General features: G+C 30.7%; 1 protein-coding gene across 2 annotated transcripts in view; it reads left to right on the top strand.

Annotated features, from left to right (window-relative positions):
* The window catches only part of LOC143193890 (uncharacterized), a 63,709-nt gene that overhangs the window by 18,881 nt on the left and 18,257 nt on the right, over window positions 1-26,571 (top strand). For both annotated transcript variants that reach the window (XM_076400323.1, XM_076400324.1), the window contains exons 19-58: window positions 124-305; window positions 366-517; window positions 573-687; window positions 2,375-2,548; window positions 2,609-2,753; window positions 4,437-4,597; window positions 4,686-4,843; window positions 4,898-5,000; window positions 7,106-7,439; window positions 7,499-7,680; window positions 8,907-9,170; window positions 9,224-9,388; window positions 9,447-9,600; window positions 9,652-9,833; window positions 9,889-10,040; window positions 12,281-12,395; window positions 12,451-12,600; window positions 12,692-12,872; window positions 12,933-13,117; window positions 13,349-13,503; window positions 14,699-14,813; window positions 14,870-15,028; window positions 15,240-15,423; window positions 15,483-15,661; window positions 17,206-17,360; window positions 17,433-17,547; window positions 19,335-19,487; window positions 19,547-19,718; window positions 19,781-19,965; window positions 20,760-20,917; window positions 21,141-21,255; window positions 21,307-21,468; window positions 21,522-21,705; window positions 22,803-22,987; window positions 23,058-23,215; window positions 23,820-23,934; window positions 24,030-24,197; window positions 24,261-24,405; window positions 24,457-24,641; window positions 24,754-24,911. In XM_076400323.1, coding sequence (XP_076256438.1) covers window positions 124-305; window positions 366-517; window positions 573-687; window positions 2,375-2,548; window positions 2,609-2,753; window positions 4,437-4,597; window positions 4,686-4,843; window positions 4,898-5,000; window positions 7,106-7,439; window positions 7,499-7,680; window positions 8,907-9,170; window positions 9,224-9,388; window positions 9,447-9,600; window positions 9,652-9,833; window positions 9,889-10,040; window positions 12,281-12,395; window positions 12,451-12,600; window positions 12,692-12,872; window positions 12,933-13,117; window positions 13,349-13,503; window positions 14,699-14,813; window positions 14,870-15,028; window positions 15,240-15,423; window positions 15,483-15,661; window positions 17,206-17,360; window positions 17,433-17,547; window positions 19,335-19,487; window positions 19,547-19,718; window positions 19,781-19,965; window positions 20,760-20,917; window positions 21,141-21,255; window positions 21,307-21,468; window positions 21,522-21,705; window positions 22,803-22,987; window positions 23,058-23,215; window positions 23,820-23,934; window positions 24,030-24,197; window positions 24,261-24,405; window positions 24,457-24,641; window positions 24,754-24,911 — 6,559 coding nt within the window. The remainder of the gene's footprint in view (window positions 1-123; window positions 306-365; window positions 518-572; window positions 688-2,374; window positions 2,549-2,608; window positions 2,754-4,436; window positions 4,598-4,685; window positions 4,844-4,897; window positions 5,001-7,105; window positions 7,440-7,498; window positions 7,681-8,906; window positions 9,171-9,223; window positions 9,389-9,446; window positions 9,601-9,651; window positions 9,834-9,888; window positions 10,041-12,280; window positions 12,396-12,450; window positions 12,601-12,691; window positions 12,873-12,932; window positions 13,118-13,348; window positions 13,504-14,698; window positions 14,814-14,869; window positions 15,029-15,239; window positions 15,424-15,482; window positions 15,662-17,205; window positions 17,361-17,432; window positions 17,548-19,334; window positions 19,488-19,546; window positions 19,719-19,780; window positions 19,966-20,759; window positions 20,918-21,140; window positions 21,256-21,306; window positions 21,469-21,521; window positions 21,706-22,802; window positions 22,988-23,057; window positions 23,216-23,819; window positions 23,935-24,029; window positions 24,198-24,260; window positions 24,406-24,456; window positions 24,642-24,753; window positions 24,912-26,571) is intronic.

Genomic DNA, 26,571 nt, shown 5'->3' with positions numbered 1-26,571 from the left:
TTGACATATTTGTCTGCAGGAAGAACAGGGAGTCTTGTATATTTATATTGATAAAAATGTATATAAAAGTTTTCAATGTCAATACTCTTAATGTGTTTTAACGTTATATTTTGTTAATTTTAGGATACCTGATCTTCAAAAAGAGTTAGTGAAATTACCATCCAGCCTTGTAATCACTATTGATCTCTCTAGTTACCAACTATATTATAATAGTACTAGTACAAATTATCTAAAAGCTATTGGATTTGCTGTATCACAATGGTTTAAGAAATCACATATTAATCCAGAAAAAGTTACTTTAATAGGTTTATTTCACAATATCAAATGAGTATATTTCAAAAAATATTTTATTATCAATTTTCTAGGATTGGGTCATAATGCTCATCTCGCTGGAATCGTTGGACAATATGTTCAAGAATATAGTATAATTAAAAGAATTATCGCTTTAAATCCTAAAGGCACTTTCTGGGTGAACGTGGAAGAAGAAGATCGACTAACGCCCGCAGATGCAAAACAAGTAAATATTATTTTTATTTATATCGGATATGTAATTTATGCTTTACGTATTTAAGATTATTGTTATACATACGGAAACCAGACGTATCGGTTTCCCGACCCAAGTAGGAAATATTGATGTATTTGTTAATGATCCTACAAAGAGTCAGCCTCCTTGTTCTGGTCCAGAAGGTAAGCAGATTGGAAATATTTTGACTAAGTTTAGTGCCATCTGTGTCAAGTTTTAATATTATAGAATAGGTGATTAATAATATTCGCCTACACTATCTCATTAACAAAAGCGCATTTTTGAATTTTTAACTAAAACTTTTTAAAATAATGTTTTCTCTTCCCCCAACTATTCCAAATGTTGAAAATATACATGAGGATGATCCATCAGCAAGTGTATTTAATTCATAAAAATAAATTCATGCCAAAAAGACAAAAAATATGTAGAGGACGGTAATACCATGTTACTTCAAAACATATCGATGGGATATAAAGATTTTATCTCAAATGTTCACTACCAATATGGTTGTGTTACCATATGTGAACTATTACTTTTTACTGTCTGCCAAAGATTCAAATTATTTGTTTTGAAGATCAAAAAATACAATTATAGGACAAGAGCCAGATCGAAGAAACTACTTGAAATCTAGTCGAATTTAAAGATGATGTTCATTTTCGTACAAGTATATAACAGGTCAATTGAAAAGTCCCTGGCCTGACACATAAAAAATGTTCCCCAAATATCTTTTAGAATCTATTGAAGTGACAAAATATATTGGGAACTATAAACATAGAGTAATAGAGAGAAAACTCAAATCCAAACTATCCTGGATGAGTAGCCTTAAGCCAATATATTTATTAGGATAATTACGCATATTTTTTTTTTCAACAAAATGAACCCCCTAAAGGTAGTTATTAAATTTTTAATTGATAGCACTTTAAAAAATGTGTTATTACTTAGGGAATAAAATTTAAGCACTATTTAAGCCCCGAATCGCTTTGGACCAAAAATTCAAAAGGTTTTTTGCATTCAGTAGCTATTGCTTTAGTGGAGATGCAACTATCAAATAATTGATCCAATAATAAAAGTATATGGCCGTTTGCGTAGCTGTCTTCGAAAGGGGATTAACTTCTAAGATTAAAAAATAAATATTTGGTACTTTATATGATTTACTAATATGAATAATTTTATTCCAACTTGCAACCACAAAACACGCTGTAACGATCATCAATTTCTTTGATACTTCATCCAGTCAGTTTGGGACTCTTAACATTATCAACCACTTTTTAAAGACAGCCAAATACTTCTTCGAGGAGAAACGATTTTGCATTCCTGTACTATCTGTGCCTCCGGGTGCTCAACAGTTCCTAGATCGAAAATTCACTTTACTTATTATACTACAGACTTGTATATACTAAGGAACTGACAACTTTATCTCTAAATGTTTTAAAAATCGTAAGAGAGATCAGAGTAAAAAATGGCTTATAAGAAAATAGTTTACTAGAGATTAGTAACGCATTGAGAAATACAGTTGATCTGAAGTTAATATATCTTTTACAACTTATGAAAATAAAATGGAAAATGCTTGAGAATTTAGCATCTGTAGTTTTAAGATAAGCCGATGTTTTTTACTACTGCAACATTTCTACTGAGTAAAAAGTGTCCTCACTCTTAAGATCTCTAATCTGGTCCGTGGCAAGAGTGCAAAATTCGAGAAGGAATATCATCCCAGTCAGACCAGCAACCACGTTTATTAAGTTAGTAACTCGTCGGTAGGCTTAAGTTCAAATTGTTGTTATTTGTAATTAAATAGTAAACTTTCTTATTATTTAGTGGTACTTTGATATTAAAACTTCTGATTATTTACAGAAACTGTTTGCTCTCATTTATATTCCGTTTACATTTTAATCCAAAGCATTCAACATAAATTGAATGTAATTCAAAGTTCCGATGGCCGAATATTAAACGGATTTCCTTTTGATGTAAACATTTACGAAAATGGAATATTCAAAGTGAATACCGATGAATTAGTTCCTGTAATACGTACGTATAATATTTATAGCTATATTTCGGTATAATGCTAATTATAATTTCTCTTATTAGTGGAACCGCTTGTTGTATCAGTGTATGAAGTGATATTGAAAACAACCCGCGAAAATGATATTTCTATTGATGACGTACGAAAGTGGTTGGAAAGAAATCCGAATGGACAAGTCCTTCTTATTGTTATTGACGACCATGATGATTGGTAATAACTGCATATTTTATTATTAATTTTTTAATATAAATAAAAAATTAGGATGTTTAATGAGTTAGCAGTACGAAAAAATAGCTTCGACCGATTTTATAGTTTATGAGGTCCATAGTAGGGATTTCGTAAAGAATGCACCTTTATTGAAAATCTTTTTCTATGAAAGACTAAAATATTGAAACAATTCATATATTAATTACCCTTAATTATAACCGGTTTTAGGTATTGTTTTCTTGAGCTATAAATAAAGAATAATACATACTTTCTTTTTTCCTGGTTTCTGAATAATTACCATAAATTATTGTTCACTATGCCCAAAGAAATACTTACAGTTTCTACTAAATCTGCTTCAAAAAACACACTTCCGTTGTGTATTTCTTCAATCTGTATACAACGTTGTTTTGTAATGGTTTTTGGCATCATTTTATTTTTTGGGCATTCTTTATGGGTATTTTTCAAGGAGTAGGAGCCAGAACCAGCGAGCCAGAATGAATTTGCTTAGTGTATAAATCTCTCTTAAAATTAATAATTACCTTAATTAATTTTAATTACTACATGATGTTATTAGGTTCTTGCATGCATTTGGATGATCGATATTTATTGCTGCAAACCCTCAATATAAACAAATATTAAACAACCGAATCCAACTGTTATATTCGCCGATTCTTCTACTTAAAAAAGATAATTTCTCTACTTAAAATAAAAGTTTTTTATTCATTAAATTGTCGTTTGACACTCATTACTTTTGTTGTTTGTTGTTGTTAGTGATGGTGTTCCATATTTCAGTAGTCAGTTTTTGCCTTTTAAAACAATTTTAAATTAAATGTAGTGATTTTCATATTAATGATAAAGAACAGTCTGGAGCACCAAAGAAATTTGAAGAGAATGAATTGGACGAAAACCCAGCTCAAACTTGAAAAACATCAAACAGCATGACAATGAACCAACTATTTCTAGCCATTTAGATGTGAATGAAAATATGTAAAAGGGAGAATATGGATGCTATTACTGCTATAATGGTTATATTGCTTAACAGGCATAAAAAGAGGAGTTCCCTGAGGCATATTGTAACTAGCTATGAAAAGTGGATCTATTATTAAACCAATAAATGTAATATCAGTTCAACAAATTGAACGCAAGATAACACTCGACTACTCTTTGTACAAATTAGGAAAGACACAGTATCAAAGCCCGAATGGGAAGTTCTACCGCACCCAGAGTACTTACCTGACATATCACTTGTTTAGATCAATGCAGTATGGCTTGGTACGCATACGGTTTCGACGTAACGTACGTTTATAGGTCACATCATTCTTTTCATATGATATCGCCATGTTGCCAGAAAAATGGAAAAGAGTTGAAAATGTAGAAAATGATTTGATAGCCAATAATTTGATTAATATACATTGTACCAAGTTTTCTCAATAAATTCCTTTTTAAAGGGGAAATACGATTTCAGTACATGCAAGTATCTAATATCAACTACTTATATTATTGTTAAATCCTGTTTTTTTTAAAACAGTATCGGATTTTTAGATATACTGTTAAGAAAAATTTGTTCCTATCAAATATAGTGAACAGAACAATATTAACTATAACATTTAACACATGTTATGTCATGTTATAAACTAAGATTATAACATACATATTTGCATATCTGAAATATGAGAATAATTTAAGGTCAACAAAATTATCATCGATTGCTGAAGATGAGTCCTCCAACAAACTTATAATCTTCTACTGTAAGTTTGCATACGCTGAAACAGTTGAAGAATCTGTCGAGATTCTAGCAAAATGGATATACGAAGCCAACATACCACAAGACGATCTTTCTTTAGTCGGTAAGTAAATAGAAGGCTAATTGTGATAATGTGTGACAGATTGTCTGTGAAGACGTTGAATTTATTAATATATATTGTTTTGTTCAAGGTTACGGCAAAAATGGTAACATAGCAAGTTTGGTATGCAAATATTTACAATTGCATTTTTATCTCCTTCCTCAAAGTATGGTTGCCTTTAATCCAGTCGATGATTATTCCGATCAGGATATTAAACACAGTAATATAACGAATGATGACGCTAAACGAGTAATAAAGTACATATTTTGTTATTTCGTATAAAAATCCTGCTAATCGTTATAGGTTATGGTTGTGCATACAGGCGATCAGGCCGCAGAAGTTAGTCACGGTTCGGTTACCCTGGTTATCAATGATGAAAGTGGTCAAACTTGTGTAGATAAAGGAAGTGAGTATAATAGCACGTATATAAATAATTAGGAATTTCTAAATTAAATAAATTAATTGATACATTAATAGATAATTATGGAAGTAGTATGTTCATACAAAGGTTTAAAACGTTTATCATATTATTATCAAAATCTAATTTCTTTGTGACTATTTTTAATTCAACATCGTTTATCTACCTCTTTATCTTATACTATATTATGACAGAATGTCCATAATAATAGAAGTAACATTAATTTTAGTAATTTAGGTTTCTCATAAAATGAACTTTGAAGGCCATCCAACTTACCCCCTTGATAAAGAATTCCGAAACAGTCCAGTAATTCGCCATCAAACTGTCCGTTCAATATTAAAATGAAACCTTTTTAACACAATGAATACAGTGCATCATTCATATATATCTTTAGCTTCTTTAACTTTAGCTTCGCGAGTTCTGCGATCTAAGTTAGTATGTCCAATTGGGGGCATTTTGAAGAATTAAATTCAAACGAAAATAAAAAAGTGACTGCCTTAACATATCTGTATAACCATGTATATCACGTGCTAATCTATCAAAACTTACTACAAACCGAACTACAAAAAACACAAATAAATTAACTTTTTATAAAGCGATATTGCGGTGAACAGCGATAAAAAAAAGCTCTAAACTCGATAAACTTTCAAAGGGAATATAGTACAGTAAGAAGTTAATAAATATTTTTTTTTACCTGTAGATGTTCAGATATGTAACTGTTAAACGATATTTATCAAACTATCAAAAGCATGAACATCAAATACTCTTCAAGTTTTCTTAAATTCTTAGGTTTCTTAATTTTTCTTTCAATAGGAACTTTCTACAGAGTATTAGAAAAATAAAAAAAATATTAATGAAATGGGTAAAATTGTTCTCAAGATATAGCGTAACTAAGGGATTCTTATTCGTGCTACTCGGAAAAACTATGGAATATCGGCAGACTATGTATATCTTATTCTTTTAACAGGTTTGTTTAATAATTAAAATTAATAATTAAATTGTAATTAAATTTGACATATTAATATATGATATATTTGGTTGAATAATACAGGTCTGTACAGGTAATCTTTACGTTTTTTTGGTATGCTTTTTGTTATAGAACGACACGTTTCTTGACAATTTGGTTGACAGCGTTAAACCAGTTATCATATTAAAATAAAAGAGAATAGACTTTTATAATTTACCATTTACGATACATATTTTTTATCTAACGTACGATCACTAGCATACACTAAACCCCTTTCTTTTCCCCAAAGAGGCGCCGCTGTACATTTCTAGGATGAAGATTGGGACGCTTCATTTTCCTTGGTATCTTTTCTCCATCTCTTTATGTATTGGTGGAATTATTCAATTTGCTCTTCATTTATGTCTCCCAAGTTTTCGCGAAGTAATCGAAGTGAGAATGAGGAATATATACATTAGACTTATTACGTAAGCTTGAAATGCTTTTACACCTTCCTTTACCTTTACTTCCGACATATGTTTTCAGCAATCACCACCTTTGGGAAGTGATATGATAAATTGCTTCTTTTTTGCAACTTTATGTTCAGCGGTGGTAAAAAAAATTACTTGAAGGTATCAATATTTCTTAGACGTTCTTTTCAACAATTTTAAGCTTGCTTGATTAACTCTTTTTGGTCCACTGATTAGCTCTAGCTATCTTTGCTATCCCATAGACACAAAAGCAAGGGAACTTCGTAAACCCAGGTTATTGTCCGATCAACATGCACAAAATCTTAAAATCGCCGTATACCCACCGATAATGGTCTTATTATTTTAATTAGCGAAGAATCAATTCCAAATTCTTGCAGGTTTCTCTGAGATGTACGTAATATGATACAAGAATGGGAGCATAAAATCCGCTTTCTTTTTAATTAATCTGTAAATAAACAAGAATTGAATGGGAGAAGATATGAATAGATCTATGGTTAGTTGTACTAAAGATAACATACTAAAATTCACATATCAAAGGAAAAAAACAAAAAGTCGAAAAAAATGAAATGAATAAAAAGGCAAAACATTATATAATTCATGATATACTAATATTCTAAATATTAAAACACTAATATTTTTATTTGTCATTTATATTGTAGATCTGGATTGTTCCCGATTTATGGCACTGGAGCTATTTAAGGTATATGTTGTCCAACCATATTCAATAGATTATGAAAACGAAAAGAACAGCGAAGCATCTTTGCCATTTAAACGAAATCCGCAAGGTTACTACATTATAGATCTAAGAGATATCGAGTTCAGTTTAACAAATTCGAAACCAGAAGACTCTTCCACTATTTCTTACATATCGTTTGATGGAATAAATGTTTACCGAAGTCCTGTTAAAGAACATTTACAACGATGGTCGCAGATCCACCCCAACGGTGAAATTGTAATCATCCTAGATGGTGGAGAAATTCCTAATAGCAACTGGTAAAGTTATGTTAACGTTATCATATTTGACTTATATTTTTTTGCTTATTTATATATAGGTCCAAAGAGGTTTCAGATTCTCTAGCTCAAAATTATCCACAAATATTTAGGCTAGTGCTGGATTGGTCAGAGTATAACGATAAAACAGTCAGTTTAACTGGGCATGCTGAGGCTTTGATAAGCAGTTTATCTGCTTGGATTCACGAAAATCGAGATCCATCAATTCATGTAATTTTAATTGGTATGTTTATTGCTTTTTTAAATTCATTTTATTAGTGGTAAGTTTTTAATCGGTTTACATAACCTGTCGGTGACGAAAAATCGTTGTTCTGCACCCTCAAATATTATAGGAATAGTAATTAAGCTATTCAAGATAGTGGCATGGTTAAACAAACATCCTACAGATAAAAACGAAACGCTATTTAATTTGATATAAATATAATACTAAAGGTTTAAAAATTTTTCTAAAACACGACAGATTAAAATCTGTAAACAATTTAAAAGTACCTCAAATATAAAGAACCCGTATAAACCAAGAATTGAATATTTTTTTATTTTTTCTCCCCTGAAACCTTCCGTAACCTTCTGACACGTGGTTATTGAAGTGTTTTATATTCCACCGCATATATCTTCTTTTAATTCTTCAGTAAATGCTGATGAATGCTGATGTCATTGCTGATCATATATTTACTTTTAAGATATTTCCGTAGGAAAAGTCTATTAGAAGTAAATCGCGTATTTTACGTATCAGTATTTTACGTAAATTATCACGGACTATCGTCATAGGGTGTGAGGTATTGTCCTAAATTGTCTGGATCAGATTCTTTGGCTGAAGCTCGAAATGTTAAAAACTTAAAACAATGCACCAGATTTTATTTTCGCTAATGATGCCGTCCGTACAATCACTTTTTTGCATGAAACGGCTCTGGCTGCTTCAATTGCGAGTTGGTGCCACTTTCAATTAAGTACTGTACACATTTACAATTAAGATTCGAAAACTTCTTCAGCAATTCAGCAATAAACTGCAGTTGCTGAAGATGGTTATTGCGCTTAAATGGTCATAGTAAGGTTGGTAGACAGTTTATGTTTCTTAACTGTTTGAATTGCTCAAGGTTTTGTATATTATAATGGAAGCAAAATTTCCATCTATTTTTAGTCACAAATTCGTCGTAACATACGACATACACCGAACACTTAATTCTGAATGGGAGTCCTGGTATCCAGTACATTTACCATAAACCAAGCAGATAGGTATAAGAGAAATACAGGAATTTTCACACATCAAGTGACTATTAGTATAGCTCGTATATCTTATAGAATTACTACATATTAAACCGTATAGAAAGGCAAATTGATAAAATAATTGACAAAACGATATTGTGAAATTATTTAGATATTTATTTCATTATTAATATTATTTCTAATAAGGTTATTAATAATTATTGTTAACATTTATTTCAATTCAAGGTGTTGAAAAGAGTGCCCATGTTGCCGGCTTAGTTGGAAAAATCTTACAAAATCAGTATTTCGAGCCTTTATATAAAATAATTGCCATTAATCCAGATATTAATCCCGAATGGAACAATTTCCCCAAAAGCAAGCGATTAAGCAACTCAGATTCTGAACAAGTTTTAGTAATATATACTACCGATTTCAACCACGATTTATCTCTTGGCTCTGTTAGTGTTATTTTGAATAACACTGAATCAACTCATTGCAGGCTTCCCAGCTGTAAGACTTAATTAATTATTTAAATATGTATCTATCTCGGTTTTATATTTTAGCTGAACAGTGTGATCAAGATTTTGCAATGAACACATTTACATCAGCGTTGCAAAAGAACTTTAAATTAGAATTAAAGAATACCAAAAAAGAGGTGTTAGTTGGTTTTCCGCTTGACATCAAGCTTGACGTGTTTGGATTATATTCAGATTCACCTCTTATATTAGGTAACTAAAATTATAATCATATTTATGATAGTAAATTATGATAGAACCTTTATTACAGAGTACCAAGACACTTCCATACTATCTCTCGTATTTTCGGAAGATGAAATTTCATTTAGCCGTAATCCTGTTGTGGTACAAAAATGGTTACAAGAAAATCCAGAAGGACAAATTATCTTCGTGTTAGATGGCGGAGAAACTCCAAACGATACCTGGTATATTTTTAGTTGGCTTAGTTATTGCCTATTCATATTAATATATTTCAGGAAATACCAAGTTCTAGATCTGATAGATCGCGACAAGAAAAAATATCCAATAGTAATTGATTGGTCTCTATATAATTTTGATTGTACTGTGTCGACTTTAAAACTAATTGATTTTATGACTGACACTATATCTAGATGGGCCGTGGAACATAAGATATTAGAAAGAGACGTTATTATTTTTGGTATGAATTATATGTAATAAATATTCGTTTTTACATTAGATTTTATCTTGTTTAGGTGCCGGAAGAAGTGCTCATATTGCTGCCTTAATTTCACGGGATCTTAAATTTAATCACCACTATCTACTATACAAGATTATAGTTGTTAATCCAATAGAATGGCCGCTTTTGCCAAAAACTGACCAATTAAGTAAATCTGACGCGCTTCAAGTAAGTATCAATGATTTGCCATAAATTGAAACCTAAACATAAATTATTATTTTAAGTTAATTTTAAAGAATTATAATTTTTAATTATATGTTGCATCATTGAATTGTATGCACTAGTTTTTGTTGTTGAACATACGCCTTTACTTCAATAATATCTACGTAAACAAACGGCTATCGCAAGGAGCTATATTTTGGCTGTGCGATAGAGGGAACAACTTCCCGTATGCTATTTTTATCAAATGGATTGTCGCGCGGCTTGATGTCCAACACTTCCCTGATGTCTTATGTAAAGTTGTCCAACATGAATTTGTTTTGGCATGTAAGCTATTAGCTGACTGTAGCGATCTCTATTAATGATTTAATTCGGCTTTACCGGCCTATAATATTGAAGTTAATTTTTCTGCTTTATATAAATCATTTCTAAATGTCCGTCTTACGTTTGACTTGGATCTATTATAATGGCTCCAATTCTTCATCTTTATATTTGGTGGTTAATCTGAATATACTCTCAATTCAGACAAAATATATTGTGCAGAAGTTTTATGCATAAAATAAAACCGAGCTAAAATTTTCTAGAAATAACCTTGTAAATTTAATCCACAAAAATAATTATGTTGTTACTTGATTATTTTGCATTTATCACTGGATTGTGTTATTACCGAATGACTATGAAATATATTTATATTACGATAGCCTTTACGTAATAATGGATAGTTTAAAGAATAAGAATAGCAAACAAGATTTCGGTCAAATTACAGTTGTTACACATCAGTGTAAAATAAAATAATACTATAAATTATGTTTTATTTTTCGTTTTAATGATGTTTTGTATTCTCTATTCTCCGTTCTTCATTTAGCACAGCATGGTCTATCAGACATATTCCATATTCCAAAATCACGAATCTTCAATCAAATTACTCGAGAATATTTTTATGTGGTTGTACATCGGTGTATCGATTAACTTAATTCTTTATACGGTGATAAAGCACCATGAACAATACTTAGAAAGCTGGTATAATAATCCAATAATGGCCACCAAATCGGTTGTTGTTCTTAAAAAGATCGATGCTGATCTTCTTTGTCGCGTGACACATCGCAAGTCTGAGGCATGTTTGGGCATCCATATGACAAGAATCAACAGGAAATTATATGACTTGATGACCTTGGGTCTATTATGTGAGAAATTTTAAAGATATGTTGATATATACAGTTGATGATACGGGTATATACTTATTAGCACGAAACATTTTTTTTTTTGAAAAAGCATATCAAAGCAAATGATTGCTTTTTTTATTTAATATTATGAGACCGACGATACGAGTCTGAATGATATTAGATCAACATGAGACGTCTAAACGGTATACGATCATCTGTTTGCCAGAAGAATTCAGAGAAATTCGGGATTATTCATCACGACAATACTAACCTACTGCCTGGAATGTTGGATCTGTCAAATATTTAATTGATGAGTTAATTGACATAGAACGCTGATTTAAAATGAAATAACTTTTTTATTCCGATAACTATGTAGTCAAAGATTTTTGGCACTCGAAGAAGGATTTGATGAAGATCCACACAGGTGATTTGAAGTGACCTCAACTGAGTGAAAAAAGTGGAAAATTGGCTTCAACATATGGAGTAATATGAAGTTCATTGATTTTCAGGTATAATAATTTGAAAAATAATACATTCAGTTTAATTTTTCCATCAATTTGTTTTCACTGTTAAGACAGCTACTTTAGCCTCCAACAGTTAGAATATAAAAAATCTATTTCGTTGGCGAGCTGGTGTTCGCCAAATATGTTAGATTTGCCTTTGTTTCAACACATTAATGAAAACAGTTACGCGGATACTATTAAATAACAGACGTTACACCCAATATAATGAGCACATATTTTAACAATAACAATCTGATGTGTGCTATGTTCACCTAATAATGAATAAAGAAAAAAAATCAAAGTCATCTAGAGCTAAAGTGCTGACTGTTAAGTGTTTAAATATCTATGATTTTTCAGCTTCATGAAGTCGTCATGTATTTAATTTTTTTAAAAGACATCAATTTATTCGTTGCAGAATTTATAACAGATATATAATTATATTATGACATTTACATTTAAATATATATTCTGATTATAAAATAATTGTTTAAAATAAAATATTTTTTCAAATTAAATACCTACTTATAAAGCCAATTTACTATATATGGTTCCATGTATAATTAATGATATATTTATTTCTTAGGTTTTAGTCATTCATTCCATTGTCAGCGAGTTTGGTTATCTTTACAAAATAGGAACGCTGGATGTAGTAGTGACAGATTTATCGATTCCATGGCGAACTTGTATGGGTTATCAACGTAAGTTCTACATTGTTCAATTTTCTTACTGTTTCTATTTTCAACCTTTTCGCAGAAGATGAATGCCTATATGACGGCGGGCTTCAAGCCTTTGTCAATAGTGCAACGGAATCGTACTTAGTGGAACCCTTAAAAGGATATCCGTTTGACATTAGCATTGAAACTGTAGGTGTATTCAAAATAGAAGTAAATATTGTCGGACTAGGTAAGTCCCTAATATTTGGCTAATTTAACATGCAATAGCTAACGTATTTTTCGACGGATTCATTTATTGTTTATGTGTGTTATTACTGCAGACTTACCCTCCAAGCCTCAAGATTTCAAAGAAGATCAATTGAGTATTGTAGAAAATGGACATGTAATTACTATTAACGACGAAAAAACGTTGAACTGTCATGATTGGTTGGAGCGAAATCCATATGGAGAAATTATTATAATTATAGTAGATCATGATAACGGTCTCTATAATACCACCTGGTAGGTAACTTGTGGTACAGCCTGTCAATTATTATTAATTTTTCCGTTAATTTTATTTAGGCCACAACAACTTGTACAGAAATTCTCGATAGTTTATCCTCCCAGATATGTGTTGATTATAGATTGGAGCCAATACAGCATTATCGCCAATGATAATACCGTATCATATGCTCGATATGTTGCTTTCCTGGTTGCTAATTGGATGAAGACTGTTGATATAAACACTGATATAATGACATTAATTGGTAAGCTTGTTAAAGCCCATATAAATCCTTAATATTGGATTTTTTCATCACGAGCTGTCCGGAATTTATATTATTTCACAAAAACAAAGTAGCGTTTAAACAAATAACATAAATTTACTATATAAATTAATATTATGTTCCTTTAATATTACTACATTCAAAGTATGATCAGCTAAATACTGAATGTACGGTTCATTACTGCCGTATTGTTATTAAGTTTTCTTGTACTAGGGTTCGGACACAGTGCCCATGTGTCTGGTCTAATTGGAAAACAACTGCAGCGAGATCTAAAAACACCATATAAAATTGTTGCTCTCAATCCAGCTGGTAAAAAATGGTTCTACCTACCCGAGAGTGAAAAATTACATAAATATGATGCTAGACAGGTAAATTTATTTTGTGTTTTATATCGTTATATGCATGTTTAATATTAAATGTTTTATTGAACATAATATTTAATATCACAGATATCAATGTTCATTCCTTGGCTAAATTATAATTACATACATTTTTTCTAAGAAATACTGTCATTATATGATATTACTATCAATACTTAATTAACATGAATTAAAAATCATAAATCCATATTAAAACTGCTGTTTCTAATTTTAGAAATAGCCGATTTTAATTTAATTAAGCCGATATACATTACATAGGATATACCTTTACAGCATTTCAATAAGACAATATTGATTGTCATATTATTATACAATGTTCATCCTCTATCAGTTAGAAATTGTTAAATAGCTTGTTTAGTGGGAAATGATATTATTATCTTTATTTATTATTATTTGAAAAAAATGTCGTTGATTGGATCGCTGATTGGAAGCTAAAGGGCTGAGGTTTGTTAAAATAAATGGTAATTCGTTAGTAATGTTCCTTTAAAAATGCTTAAGCAAGTGTGTTATTAAATTGTATACTGATAACAGATTACTGTAAAATAGTACATGACACACAATAAGTTAATATAAAAACAAAATAGATAGTTAAAAATATGAGCAATATAAATAAAAGAGGGTGGGTGTGTGAAAACAATTAGGATACACATATGACAAGCAACAGCTTGTTGAGGGTTGAGGTAAGAAATTCAGATAGGAAATCTTAGGAAACCAGAGTGTTTTGGAAGTTGTATGACCCTATCCTTTGTTCGAATGCAGTGAGATGGAGAAGAAGAGATAATAATCCGTAATGAAGGCATTGATGGCGGGGAGAATGTCAGCACAAGTGCATATAATATTGATAGAGTGAGCTGACCTTATTTTAACATTCTTTCCGATTCTAACTTAGAATGGGTGGAATTTAGAAAATCACTGAAACAATAGAATTGAAATGCCAGGATATTCTAATTGAAAACACTGATATTGTGCATTTTTTATTGAATGACAAATCTTATATATAAACTAAAACTATAAACCACCCCAATTAGTTAATTTATAGGAAGAAATCAGTAAACATTAAACATTTTATATCCATTAAACATAATTGACTAAATTATTCCACCTAATTACGACAAATCATATTGCTTTATCACTAATATAAGATTAATTATTGAAAATTATTCTATACTAACTAAAATAATAGGTTATGGTTATACACACTGAGACAAGTGTATATGGTTACCCATCTCAACTAGGCACTGTCGATGTGTTTGTAAACAACCCCAGTCAAGGACAACTTGCATGTACCGGACCTGATTGTTAGTATAGCGCCAAACATGAATTGGCTTTTACTAAAATACGTAATATATTTAAGGGGCTAGGTGTTCTCATTCTATGGCAATTACCATTTTGTTGGAGGCGCTAAAACGAACACCTATTGTAAAGAATGCTGAAGGAAAAAAACTATATGGCTTCCCATTAGATGTTGATGTCAGTATTACCGGATTCTTCAATCTTGAAACAGAAATTAATGGTATGTAGTGATATGTAACGGTATGCTACTGGTATATACAAGTATGACGTATTATTGCAGTTAATAAAATAAAACTCTAATGGGCTATATATCTTTCGATATTAATTTCAAGAATTTTTCCTTTAGAATAATAATAATATTTTTTAATATTTTAATTAATGTAATAATTTAATATAATAATTCAAGATAATATTAATCATTTTCATATTAGGACGGGTAATAACCATTGATATAGAAGATTTTGAACCATCGCAAATTATGATTCAAGAGCCTAATACACCTGGTACTTCTATTGAAGACAACAATAATCAGAAGATTACTGAATTCTTCGACGAGCATCCTGATGGAGAATTAATAATATTTATAGTAGATAATGAAGCAACAATTGATCACTGGTAAATCAGTACTTTTAAACAGTAATAGTACTATACATTTTGGGTTTTTATATTTGCAGGTTAGAGGCTATTAATATTTTATCTCCAGATAGATTAAGATATGTACTTTTAATTGATTGGTCACAATATATACAACCATACTCTGATACAATATTGCCGTACAGCAAATTGGTAGCACATCAACTATCGAAATGGATCATTCTCAATAATGTACCTATATTCCGTTTAACAATAATTGGTAAGATTATCTATACAATAATTGATATAAAGTATAAAATTTGGTGTATGACGTTTTCCACTCTTTATACAATAACGGGTACGGCTCGGATTTTGCAAATAGTAATCAGAAAGGATAGATTTTGTAGTTTTTTATTGCCTAGCTGTATAGTTTTGAAGGATTTTGTAACCTGCTATTAAGATGTGGTTTGATGTGGTTATGCAATAGATCAAATTGCTTGCTTCTTTTCCAAGTAAAAAGCTTCGCTCAGTTTGTTCAATCATTGCCTGTAACATTCTATAGTTTCATTATCGGGAGCGTTCCTAATATATCAATAAAATATAGGTTGGTTGAAAAAACCTAAAAAACCTAACCTTGATCTAAATTGTGACATCCACATTCCAGGCTTTTGAATTTTTCTCGTCTGGTGCCAATTAAGGTAGTTATTTGACTGTCTCCCAGATGAGCTGTAGAATTTTCTTTTCTTCCCATTGAATATTCATCTAGATGAGCAATTTATTTTTCCCCATATTAAAAATTTATAGGTGGTCCAAAATGCGATTGATTACAAATTTTGAAATCACTATTTCTTTGAAGGCCGAATTCTCCATCAGTTATGGAACGATTTTCACATTTTTTTTTTGCTCGAAAGAGTGTACATTCGAGGTAGTCGCAGTGGAACCAAATCAGGATTGAGAGAAGTGGAGGAAATCGGTGGAAAACCCGATCAGATATTGGTGTATAAATGTGACGAAAAATCGGATGTAGTTCAGTGTAAAAGTCAGTTTGCTTTTGAAGCAATAACCATATCATATGAGACGTCGTAGAAACGTTGTAGGTAACTATTTCTATGATGTGATGATTGGAATGTTGAACTCACATATGGAGGTCTATGATTCAATTCCCAATGTGGCAGCAGCTTAGTTGTTCTAGTTTGAATTGAATATTTGTCAAATCACCTAAACTAGGTAGCGGACCCCGGGGCCTGAAACTTTCCTTATTTTCAATCATTGTTTATTTATTCCTATTTTTCGTCATTCGGGCTGTCCTTTTACTTGGGATATCCATTGTATTACTTGTTAAAATAGTTAACACTAAAAAGAGAAAAATAAAATAAGGAAAATAAAATAATAAAATCATAAATTTTAACAAAAAATTGAACCGACTTCAAGAAATAGATATGTTAAGGAACACACTAAAAAGTAAAAAATAATCAAACTTACATTTCTAATTTAAAAAAAGAACGTTTTGAAATAAAATATGTACATAATAATCGTCGTAATAACTAAATAAAAATATACAGAGAATTTAATTAACCTATCTGCTATAAGTATTTTATATTCTATAATATACACACAATTTAGCTTAATACCTCCCTGAACCTATTTACGAGAATCTATTTACAATCTTATTTTTACCCCAACCAACTGATCAGTTTGAAGTCAGTTTAGAATTCATTAACTACGAAAAAAATCTATAATATTGTCGTACGCGTATGATTAGAATATGAAATGTGGAATATAAAATATAAAATCGTGTTATCATTAATATGTAATGCTTTTAAGCTTTTGGAAATAGTGCCCATTTGGCGGGACAAGTCGGAACAGAGATATATCTCGGTGGTAAAGAAATTCACAAAATTGTTGCGTTAAATCCCGCCGGAAAACTATGGGAAGTAGTTGGAGAAGACGAGAGATTAAATGAGAAATGTGCTTCACAGGTAAGGTCTTTAAACTTAAACATCATCAAATATACAGAAACTTGAATAAATATGAATATGTTATTTCTCAAGGTATTGGTGGTACATACCGAGACTAAAACTTATGGATATCCCGTTCATTTAGGAACAGTTGATGTAATTGTAAACAATCCCAAGAAAGGACAGCCAGGTTGTATTGGTTTAGAGAGTAAGTACATATTTTTATAATTACCAAATATGAGACATTTTTAAATAAGCAGTTAAGTATTTAATGTATAAATTATTTAATATATATCATAATTTTTGAATTATTTAATTAATTGAGGCATTTAAACTGCAATCTAAGAATTACATTTCTCCTTATTTTTTATGTTATAACATAATAATAATGGTAGCATATATATTTCATATTAATTGTTTGCATACGGACTTTGAATTAATATTGAGATCTTTTTTAAATTTAAGATTTGATTATAAAAAACTGTGTATTTTATTATCTTTTCCTCTATTCTGAAGACATGTGGCTGAGTAATGCGAACTATATCGTAAAGAATAATTAAATCAATTACATGCGTGTCAGCGAATAGTGTTATTGTCAGTTTTTTTTGTTTTGACAAGAGTATTCAGAATATTCCTGCAAATTTTGGCTGATGTGGCATATGACGACTGGTTTTGTGGGTGCTTTGATTATTTTTGCTTCAATTTTTTTTGAAGAACAAAGTCAGTATCCGATCCCAGTTAATCCGTGCCCCATCGGTTTTTTGAATACTAATTTATGGCGAGTTTTAAATGTTTTAGTTGTTCAGGGGCTGGAAAAAATGTTGCTCGGGATTAGGGCTGATCCGAGTTTGATGTTGTAGCTATTTTGGAGTTGCTGTGAGTGCAAGTCAAGGACGACTAGCTTTTCCTCTCTTAATTGGCCTGCTTTTACAACCCGTGAAATTAGCAGTGCGTGGTTCACCATAGTTAAAGCATTTTTGTATTCTGGTCTCGAGGAGAACCACCCTGAACTACCCTGTCATCTAATCTCTGGTCCTCTACATTCACTGTCTGTTTGACAATAAATATAATACTTGTCGTTCCGCATTTGGGACAATTGCTGGGCCTATTGGAATGGAGTCTTTTTCTTTCTGTCTACCGTTTAATGATTTTAAATATTTGGGAAGTGACGTCTTTTGATTTATTAAATTGGGGTAGATCGCAAAAAATAGAAGACAAAATGTGTTATAGGCAAATGAAGTTTTTTGCTGTGGTTGGATTCAAATAACTCTAAATTGAATCTCCCTCAAGGATGTATCAATTTTGTCAACGAAGATTGCTGGATTACTTTTAATGTGGCTACCTGAGCTACTGTTGCTTTATTTCTCTAGAAGTTGGACGAGATAATCTAGTTTCTCGTCTAGCACTCTCTTTTGTTTCTTAACGGTTTTAAATTGTTCCATTGATGCTTGCCTTTTTTTACAAGCAACCATTTTAATCCTCTACGGATATTGACTGGCTATTTATTATTTAGCATTTAGTTTGGATCGGTTTATAGTTTTTCACTTCACTAAAAGTAAAATGTTCTATTCACTATTTCAAACTCACGGTTTCAAATTAATTTAACACATAAATACGTACTGATTAATAGCTGATAGAACAGTCATAATAGAGCTAAAGGGATTTTGGGGTTCAGCTTTCAGTGATGTGTGATTAGACCTATTTCTATGGGAAATTCGTATTATTTTCACCAATTCGTATTATTCATGTTGTTTTCATTCCCCGATAGTTTTTACAATAATAACTCTCGCCGTTTTCATTATTGGAATACTTTATTTATGTCATGTCATGATCATTTTATTGCCACACTAAATTAATCAGATCAGGAAATGAACGCTCTGGTTTACCGACTATAGATGGGGTTGTTATACAATAATAGTTATACTTCTTTTACAATATATATTCAATCACTCAAACTTAGCTTGTAGTTACTAACTTTGATTTTTTAATTCAAAGGTGAGAAATGTTCACATTTCCAAAGTATCAAGGTATTTACTGAATATCTAAAGGAAGCTCGCTACATTATTAGGTCCGAATATGGTGAAGTATTGTTTGGATTCCCATTACATGTAGATCTGGAAGCTTATGGAGTATATATTTTGAATGAAAGTATGTACTGATAACGCATATGCCTACAAACCGATTAAATTAAAATTAACACTTTTTAGTTATTGAGCCGAAAATATTACATGACTTTGATATATATAATATCATGGTAATAAATACGGATAACAATAAACATACATTGGACCAAACGGATACTAACAGTATTGAAAAATATCTTAGTGAACATCCAACGGGTGAAGTTATAATTTTATTAATAGATGAAGATCATATTTGGTACGTTTACCTTTAGTGTAGTGCTGTAGTATTGGACCTATGAAAATTATTTATATTTTAAGGCTGCATGATTTGTATAACGTTTTGAGAAAGGATAAAATACCGAAATATCTATTCATCATCAACTGGGCCGAATATAAACAATTAACTTATGAAAAAACTTCTTTGTATATTAAATTGGTGGCCGATTCATTAGCAAAATGGATTGTAAGCAGTAATATTCCTGTAGACCGCCTTACTATAATTGGTGAGTACACTGTATTTAGTTACAATGTAAAATAACATTTTTTACTTTTCTCGGTTGTATTCTATTTTGTTACTTTTAAGTAATGTTATAACAGTCATAAAAATACTTTTGCACTTAAATTGAAACCATTTAGCTTTAAGCCTTCAGCCGTTAAGTCAGCCTATAATCGATGATTCTATCAGTAAATTGCTGGGAACTTTAAATTCTTTGTCAAACATTATCGAGATTTACTATTGATCAATGCTGTTATAGCTTATTTGATCATATGATTCCAATTTGGTTTCTTGAAACTGGCTGACATATTTGTGATACAAAATGTTACTTTATTTCAAAATCTATCAGCTATTGAACTTTGCTCGAACTTGCTCAGAGGTTAAATCACTTTATTTCTATATATTTTGAACTTGAACATTTTTCAAATGCATTAGGTCTCATAGAGTACTACACCAGCAGCTCTGCCAATTCGCACTTGTTTGCTTCTTAGGTGTTAAATAACTTAGATACTTGTTTTGGATTTTTGTTTTTGCTCGATTAGTAATGCCTGAAAGAGTTAGTTAGATATTTTTTCGTATTCTATTTTTACTTAATTTGGAGGTTTATTGTTAATTAGTCTGCTTTTCAACCATAATATCAGCTGTGAAAACTTTGGAGTTTTTTGAGAATAGAGAATGAATCATATCTATTTACTAACCTTCATGTATTCATTAAATCATTCAGCTATGGAATACTTTAATAACTATATTTTTGATTTAGTTTTTAGAATAAAATGAAAATATAAATACCAAATATTTTAGGTTTTAGTGAAAACGCCCATTTAGCTGGTTTTACTGGCAAATATTTGAAATATGTTTATAGCCAGTTGTTACTGAGAATAATAGCCTTAAATCCAGCTGGAAATCAGTGGAGTCTTGAACCAGAAAGTGAGAGATTAAGTAGCTCAGATGCAAAACAGGCAAGTACCATCATTATCTTCATTTCACCGTTAATATATCTTATATAATCTATATTTCTAAAAAAAGCAATGCGCGAAAAGTTAAAATCATTGAATTCGAGCTAGGTTAGTTTATTTGGATTAATACTTCACTAGCAGCCATCGCTGAGCAAAACATGTGCAAGCATCTCATTATATTTCTATTAACATATAACATATAAATTAAGTTTGGATATAATTTCAGGTTATTGCCATCCATACTGAAACCAAGTACTTCGGATACGCTAATCCAATAGGAACGTTTGACATTTACATTAATTATCCCAGTGAAGGCCAACCGAACTGTCCAGAACGCAGAAGTATATATAGAAATACTTCTCAGTCTTCTTACTAAAGTTTTATAATTTCAGAATACGAATGTTCTCACTATTCAGCAATTAAATACTTAATTGATACTATAAGGCGCAATTATCCTAAACTGAAAGATGTTAATGGTTTTACTATAACTGGATTCCCATTCAAAATAACTGATAACGGCGGAATATATCATATTCTAACTGATATTTCAGCTGGTAAATTTTATAACATATTTTTAATTCACAACTGGAAAATGAATATTTTTTAGAATCGAATGTACCGAGAGTTCCAACAGGATTCAGCGATGACGAAGTAGCGGTGTTATCAGGAAATTTAACTTCTATGTCTATTATCGATATTAACAGCGATGAGGTAACCCGTTGGCTTATTGAACATCCTCGTGGAGAAGTCGTAATATTTATTACAGCAGGAGAAGCTATTACTGATGAATGGTTGGTAGTCGCGAATAAATTCACTACCTCTCAAAAATTTTGAAACGACAATGAAACATATGACAAGTTATGATTAATTACACTCAAATCTTAATCAAAGAATAGTTAACCTTCAGTTATCATCAGCTTTAATTAAATGTTAGTTAAATATAATTAGTACAAATTTAAATAATTCAATACACTTGTCGTTAAATATGGGCCTCGTCAAAGCCTTCCCTGCATTCGCTTTATAATTATTCCCACAACTGAGTATCGATTCTTCATATCTCTATCAAGTTCATCCCATATTAATTCGATAAGAGAGAGGTCTTAGGAGGAAATAAGCTTTGATTAGTTGCTAAATTTTACATAATTTTGGCGAACGTTTGGTGTCACGGTCATCAAGCTCATTATTACCAAATCGTCCTCAAACCATCATGCTACCATCACCGGGCTTAACAGTCAGGGCTGCGCACATTCTATTCGTCTTTGATCGGCATATGGAACTACTATTAGTCTATTACATGGAAAAATCTGAAATAGGACTCATGCGTCAAAGGATATTTTGAAGTTTTTTTCCATATAGTTTCTATGTTTTTTCTCACTAAAGTCCATTTTTCTAATAGACACTTTTAGGTCTTAGGCTTCTATGCATACTTTCAGGCCAGTAAACTTTAAAAGTATCTTCAACGTTGTAGTTCGGCTATAAACTTAGTTGTAAGTTTACTTTTTACGTGTTTCATTTAAAATAACGGTAATTTAAATTTGCTTGTAATTTGGCGCAAAGAATATCCTTCATGGCTCAAAGTATATATAGCATTTCGCTGTTTCCAAGAACTTTAAATTGCTAGTTTTTGAAATTAAAATTAAACCCATATATATTCAACAAAAGAGTAATGACTAAAATCGTCATTTCCAGAAAAAAAAACACCAATTGGCAGTATAGTAGTCTTTGTAGTTCTAAAGTAATAGTTAAATAATTCTAATACCAACATGTTTATTTAAAGATGTATTGCAGTAGTTTATTATTATATTCACTAAAAATAAGGTGTCTCCAAACTTTTGAATCGTAGTGCACATTCATACACTCATTATTAAACTATTTTCAAAATTATTAGGTTGAAAGAATTTGCTCGACTTGTGGAACACCCGGTTTTCCCCAAATATATCTTGGATATTAACTGGTCGAAATATAGATATCCATCATTTTCAAAAACTATGACATATGGAAAGGCAGTTGCCCAAATGGTTGCAAAATGGATAATATTGTCTAATATACCTGTCCAGAGAGTTACATTGATTGGTAAGTATCTTCTAACACCATAGAGTCTGTAAATATTCTTTATTATAATTTTACTATAAATATTTTTCAGCTTTTGGAACTAGTGCTCACATAGCCGGTTATATTGGAAAATTCGTATTAAGAGAAAATTCGTATCCTCTAAGGAAAATAATTGCACTAAATCCGGCAGGTCTTCAATGGAATTTTGTTTTGGAAGATGAACGACTGAGTCCAACAGATGCTTCTCAGGTAATTATTTCGTATCTGTTGACAATATAATAGTTTCAAGTGAATTTATTTAATGTTGGTCTCTCTCTCCTTTTTGTTTGATCATATCTCCTCTACTGGACCTTTTCTCCACCATCCCCCCTTCTTCCATTTGTTATCCCTCTCCATTTAAAAGTAATTGTAATTCTTATTCATTATTCTTTGACTTCTATTGGACAGTTTTAATAATTTATATCCTCTTGAATTCGCAACCTTTATATTTATTATTATTTTTCTCCTTAGGAATTCCGCGCATTCTACTCCAAATATCATCATGTCCATTTACCTGCTTAAATCTCCAAGTCTTATAGCCATTCCTAATACCTTTGTATTCTTCCTGTTTATTTATGTTACCTGTTTATTCTTATTGAAGTACTATCTTATTGCTATACATACTTTTACTTTTCTTATTCGTTCTTTACTTGGCGTTCTTTCTAGCTAATGATAATTACAGCAAGAAATTTTTAAGTTCAATACAATATTAATATTTAGAAAACGTTGAGTTATCCATGCTAGTTGATCCAATACATATTAAGTTGTAAAAATAGTAGAATTTTGATAATTATTTAGTAATAATAATTTTTAGGTTCTAGTCATTCATACTGAGACATCCCTATACGGATATCCCGATGATATTGGTACGTTAGACGTATTCATTAATAGTCCACAAGAAGGTCAACCATCATGCACAGGACCAGAAAGTAAGTTTTTAATATGGAGATAAATTTTGATATCATTTATATAAAGCTTCAAAATTTGGAATATATATTTTATTACTGATCATTAATCATTTTAGGGCTTGTTTGTTCTCACATTGCTGTGATCGACGTATTCCTAGATGCAATTCGTAATTCATCTTTCTTACCTATCAGTTATGATGGAGGAATTTTACACGGTTTTCCACTAAATGTTGATTTGGTGATACAGGGGTTATACAATCTAAAGACTGTTGAAACTGAGCAATGTAATGATGCAATCTCACTGTATAGTATTTTATATTTTTCTTAATATCATGACCTTTGTTTAGCCTCCGATGTAATAAAATCTGAGGAGTACCAAGATACGCCAATTATAAACGTCAACGAAACTGTTATTCAACTTTGGATGGAAGAGCATAGAGATGGAGAAATTTATATAGTTATTACAGCCAGAGAAGAAGAAGATCCCGATTGGTTAGTGATATTATTTTATTATTTATTATTTCCTGTAATTTATAATTTTAGGATTGATAAATTTAACCACGTCTTATCTGAATGGGGTTACTCGTATTACATATTAGCAGTTGATTGGTCATCTCATAGGCATGAAACATATCGGGAGACAGCTCCATTTACCAAATTTATTGCCAGCTTAATTGCGAAATGGTTAAATAGTGTTCGCGAACATGCAGATCGTATAACTTTAATAGGTAAATCATGGATCAATATCAATAATTATAAAATATTCTCGAGAGAACTCTTTCTATGGTGACAATGTTATATTATTTAAATCATATATTTTATCAAATTATCAAATTTTAGGTTTTGAAAGCAGTGCTCACGTAGCAGGTTTGGTAGGAAAGGATGTCCAGGAAAATTACAATTTCCAAATTAAGAAAATCGTTGGTTTAAATCCTGCTGGACAAGACTGGATATATGCAGGCCTGACAGAAAGGTTAGGTGCAAACGATGCCAAACAGGTAAAGTTACTTTAATTTTAATTCTCTCTCTCTTTCTCTCTCTCTCTCTCTCTCTCTTGATTTATTTTTATGTCATATTCGAATTGTTACTCTTATGTTTTATTATTTATGTATTTGGACCTTTCTAAGTTTTCAGTAACCTTTTGTATTTGTAACCTAATGTATGGTTTACTGCGTATTTGCTACTTATTGTCATATATAGTAACAATGTTTAATAATATTATAGATTCATTAACCTCTAGGGCTTTTTAGGGTTAAAAGGATGGGTTAACTTTGTATATCGTATAAGTAAAGAAATCGGATCACAGTTCTAGAGATATAATATGTAAAAGACAACGAACCTTAAGCCAAACCACCTGACATTGTCTATAAATGTGTGAAGATTATTAATTTCCAGATATATAAATATTTTAAATTCATATAATTAAAAAAAAATTGATACACTCAAGAATATAATAAGATAATTAAGGTTTTATTAATAATCGTGATTAAAAATATATATTTAAAATTGTCACATAATTAAAAAAATGTTCAGGTATTCTTATTTTGCAGCATCTTTTTATAAATAAGCCAAATTCTTCAATACAATTTTAATGTTTTGTAAGATCAGCTAAAGCCTGATGTCAGTATTCATGATATATTAGGTGCTTTTATTTACTCGGATTATCTGATTTTATTTTTATTTAATTCAAAAATGCATTTATTGAGAAAAATTGTTAACATACATACCAATCAAAATATTTTCTATAATGTTTTAATATTCTGTTTTTCTGAAAACCTGTCTATACTCTGCCGAAAGGGTGATATTGATTTACTAGCGATCCAATCACCGATCAATCTGAGCACTTGTTTAGTATTTAAAAACCCTATACCAGACAAGCCATGTTCGTTTGTTCGATCCGAACAAATGGTAACCAGAAAGTACCATGTTTGGTTAGTTAGCTAGGTGCGAGAGAACTTTCTATTCGAGTTAAAAGTTATGTTAAAGTTTGAGCTAGCTTTTCGTCTAGTCATTTGCTTTATTCGAACTTTTTTGGTCATCCCAGCTGTTCTTTGCCATTCAGTTCAAAATCAACATTTTAACTTATTCAAAGCAAAACTCGCAACGTGGATATGACAGAGTAGCTTCACCATAAGTCCCTAGAAATATTTGATAGGTTTGGCAGCAAGTGTCTTCAAATACAAATCTTCAATCAATGTTGAAAATATAATTTTGAGCGGTCCATGAGTAGCGTCGGTATACACTGAATAAGTCCATAATAATAAATGGAAACTATTATTTTATGTAGAGAAGTCTTTAAACTATCAAATTCAACACTTACGTTAGATTATTTAATAGTGGTTTACATTGATACTTCGCAAAGTCAGAAATGTTATTAGTTACTTTAGTTATAACATATTAACTGATTTATTGTGTCTTATTTAGTGTACATTTACATTTCATATGTAGAAGATTTTAAGGACCGATGCTACAAAACTGTTTTTAAGCCATTGATTTACTTTAGGGAAATGCTAATAGCGTTTTAATTGAATAATTATATGAAGCTACAATGAACCAAATGATGGGAAAATATATTAGTGCCAATCCATCTAGTTGAAATATTTTTCCATAACCTACCTCATATAACAATAATAAAAGAGCCAACAATATATAGATAAA

Source organism: Rhynchophorus ferrugineus, unplaced genomic scaffold (genome assembly GCF_030347505.1).
Source record: "Rhynchophorus ferrugineus isolate W39M unplaced genomic scaffold, kcgeb_rfMv2 rfM3, whole genome shotgun sequence".
Taxonomy (NCBI): domain Eukaryota; kingdom Metazoa; phylum Arthropoda; class Insecta; order Coleoptera; family Curculionidae; genus Rhynchophorus; species Rhynchophorus ferrugineus.
Note: the sequence above shows the minus strand (reverse complement) of the source record. Positions and strands in the feature narration are given on the sequence as shown.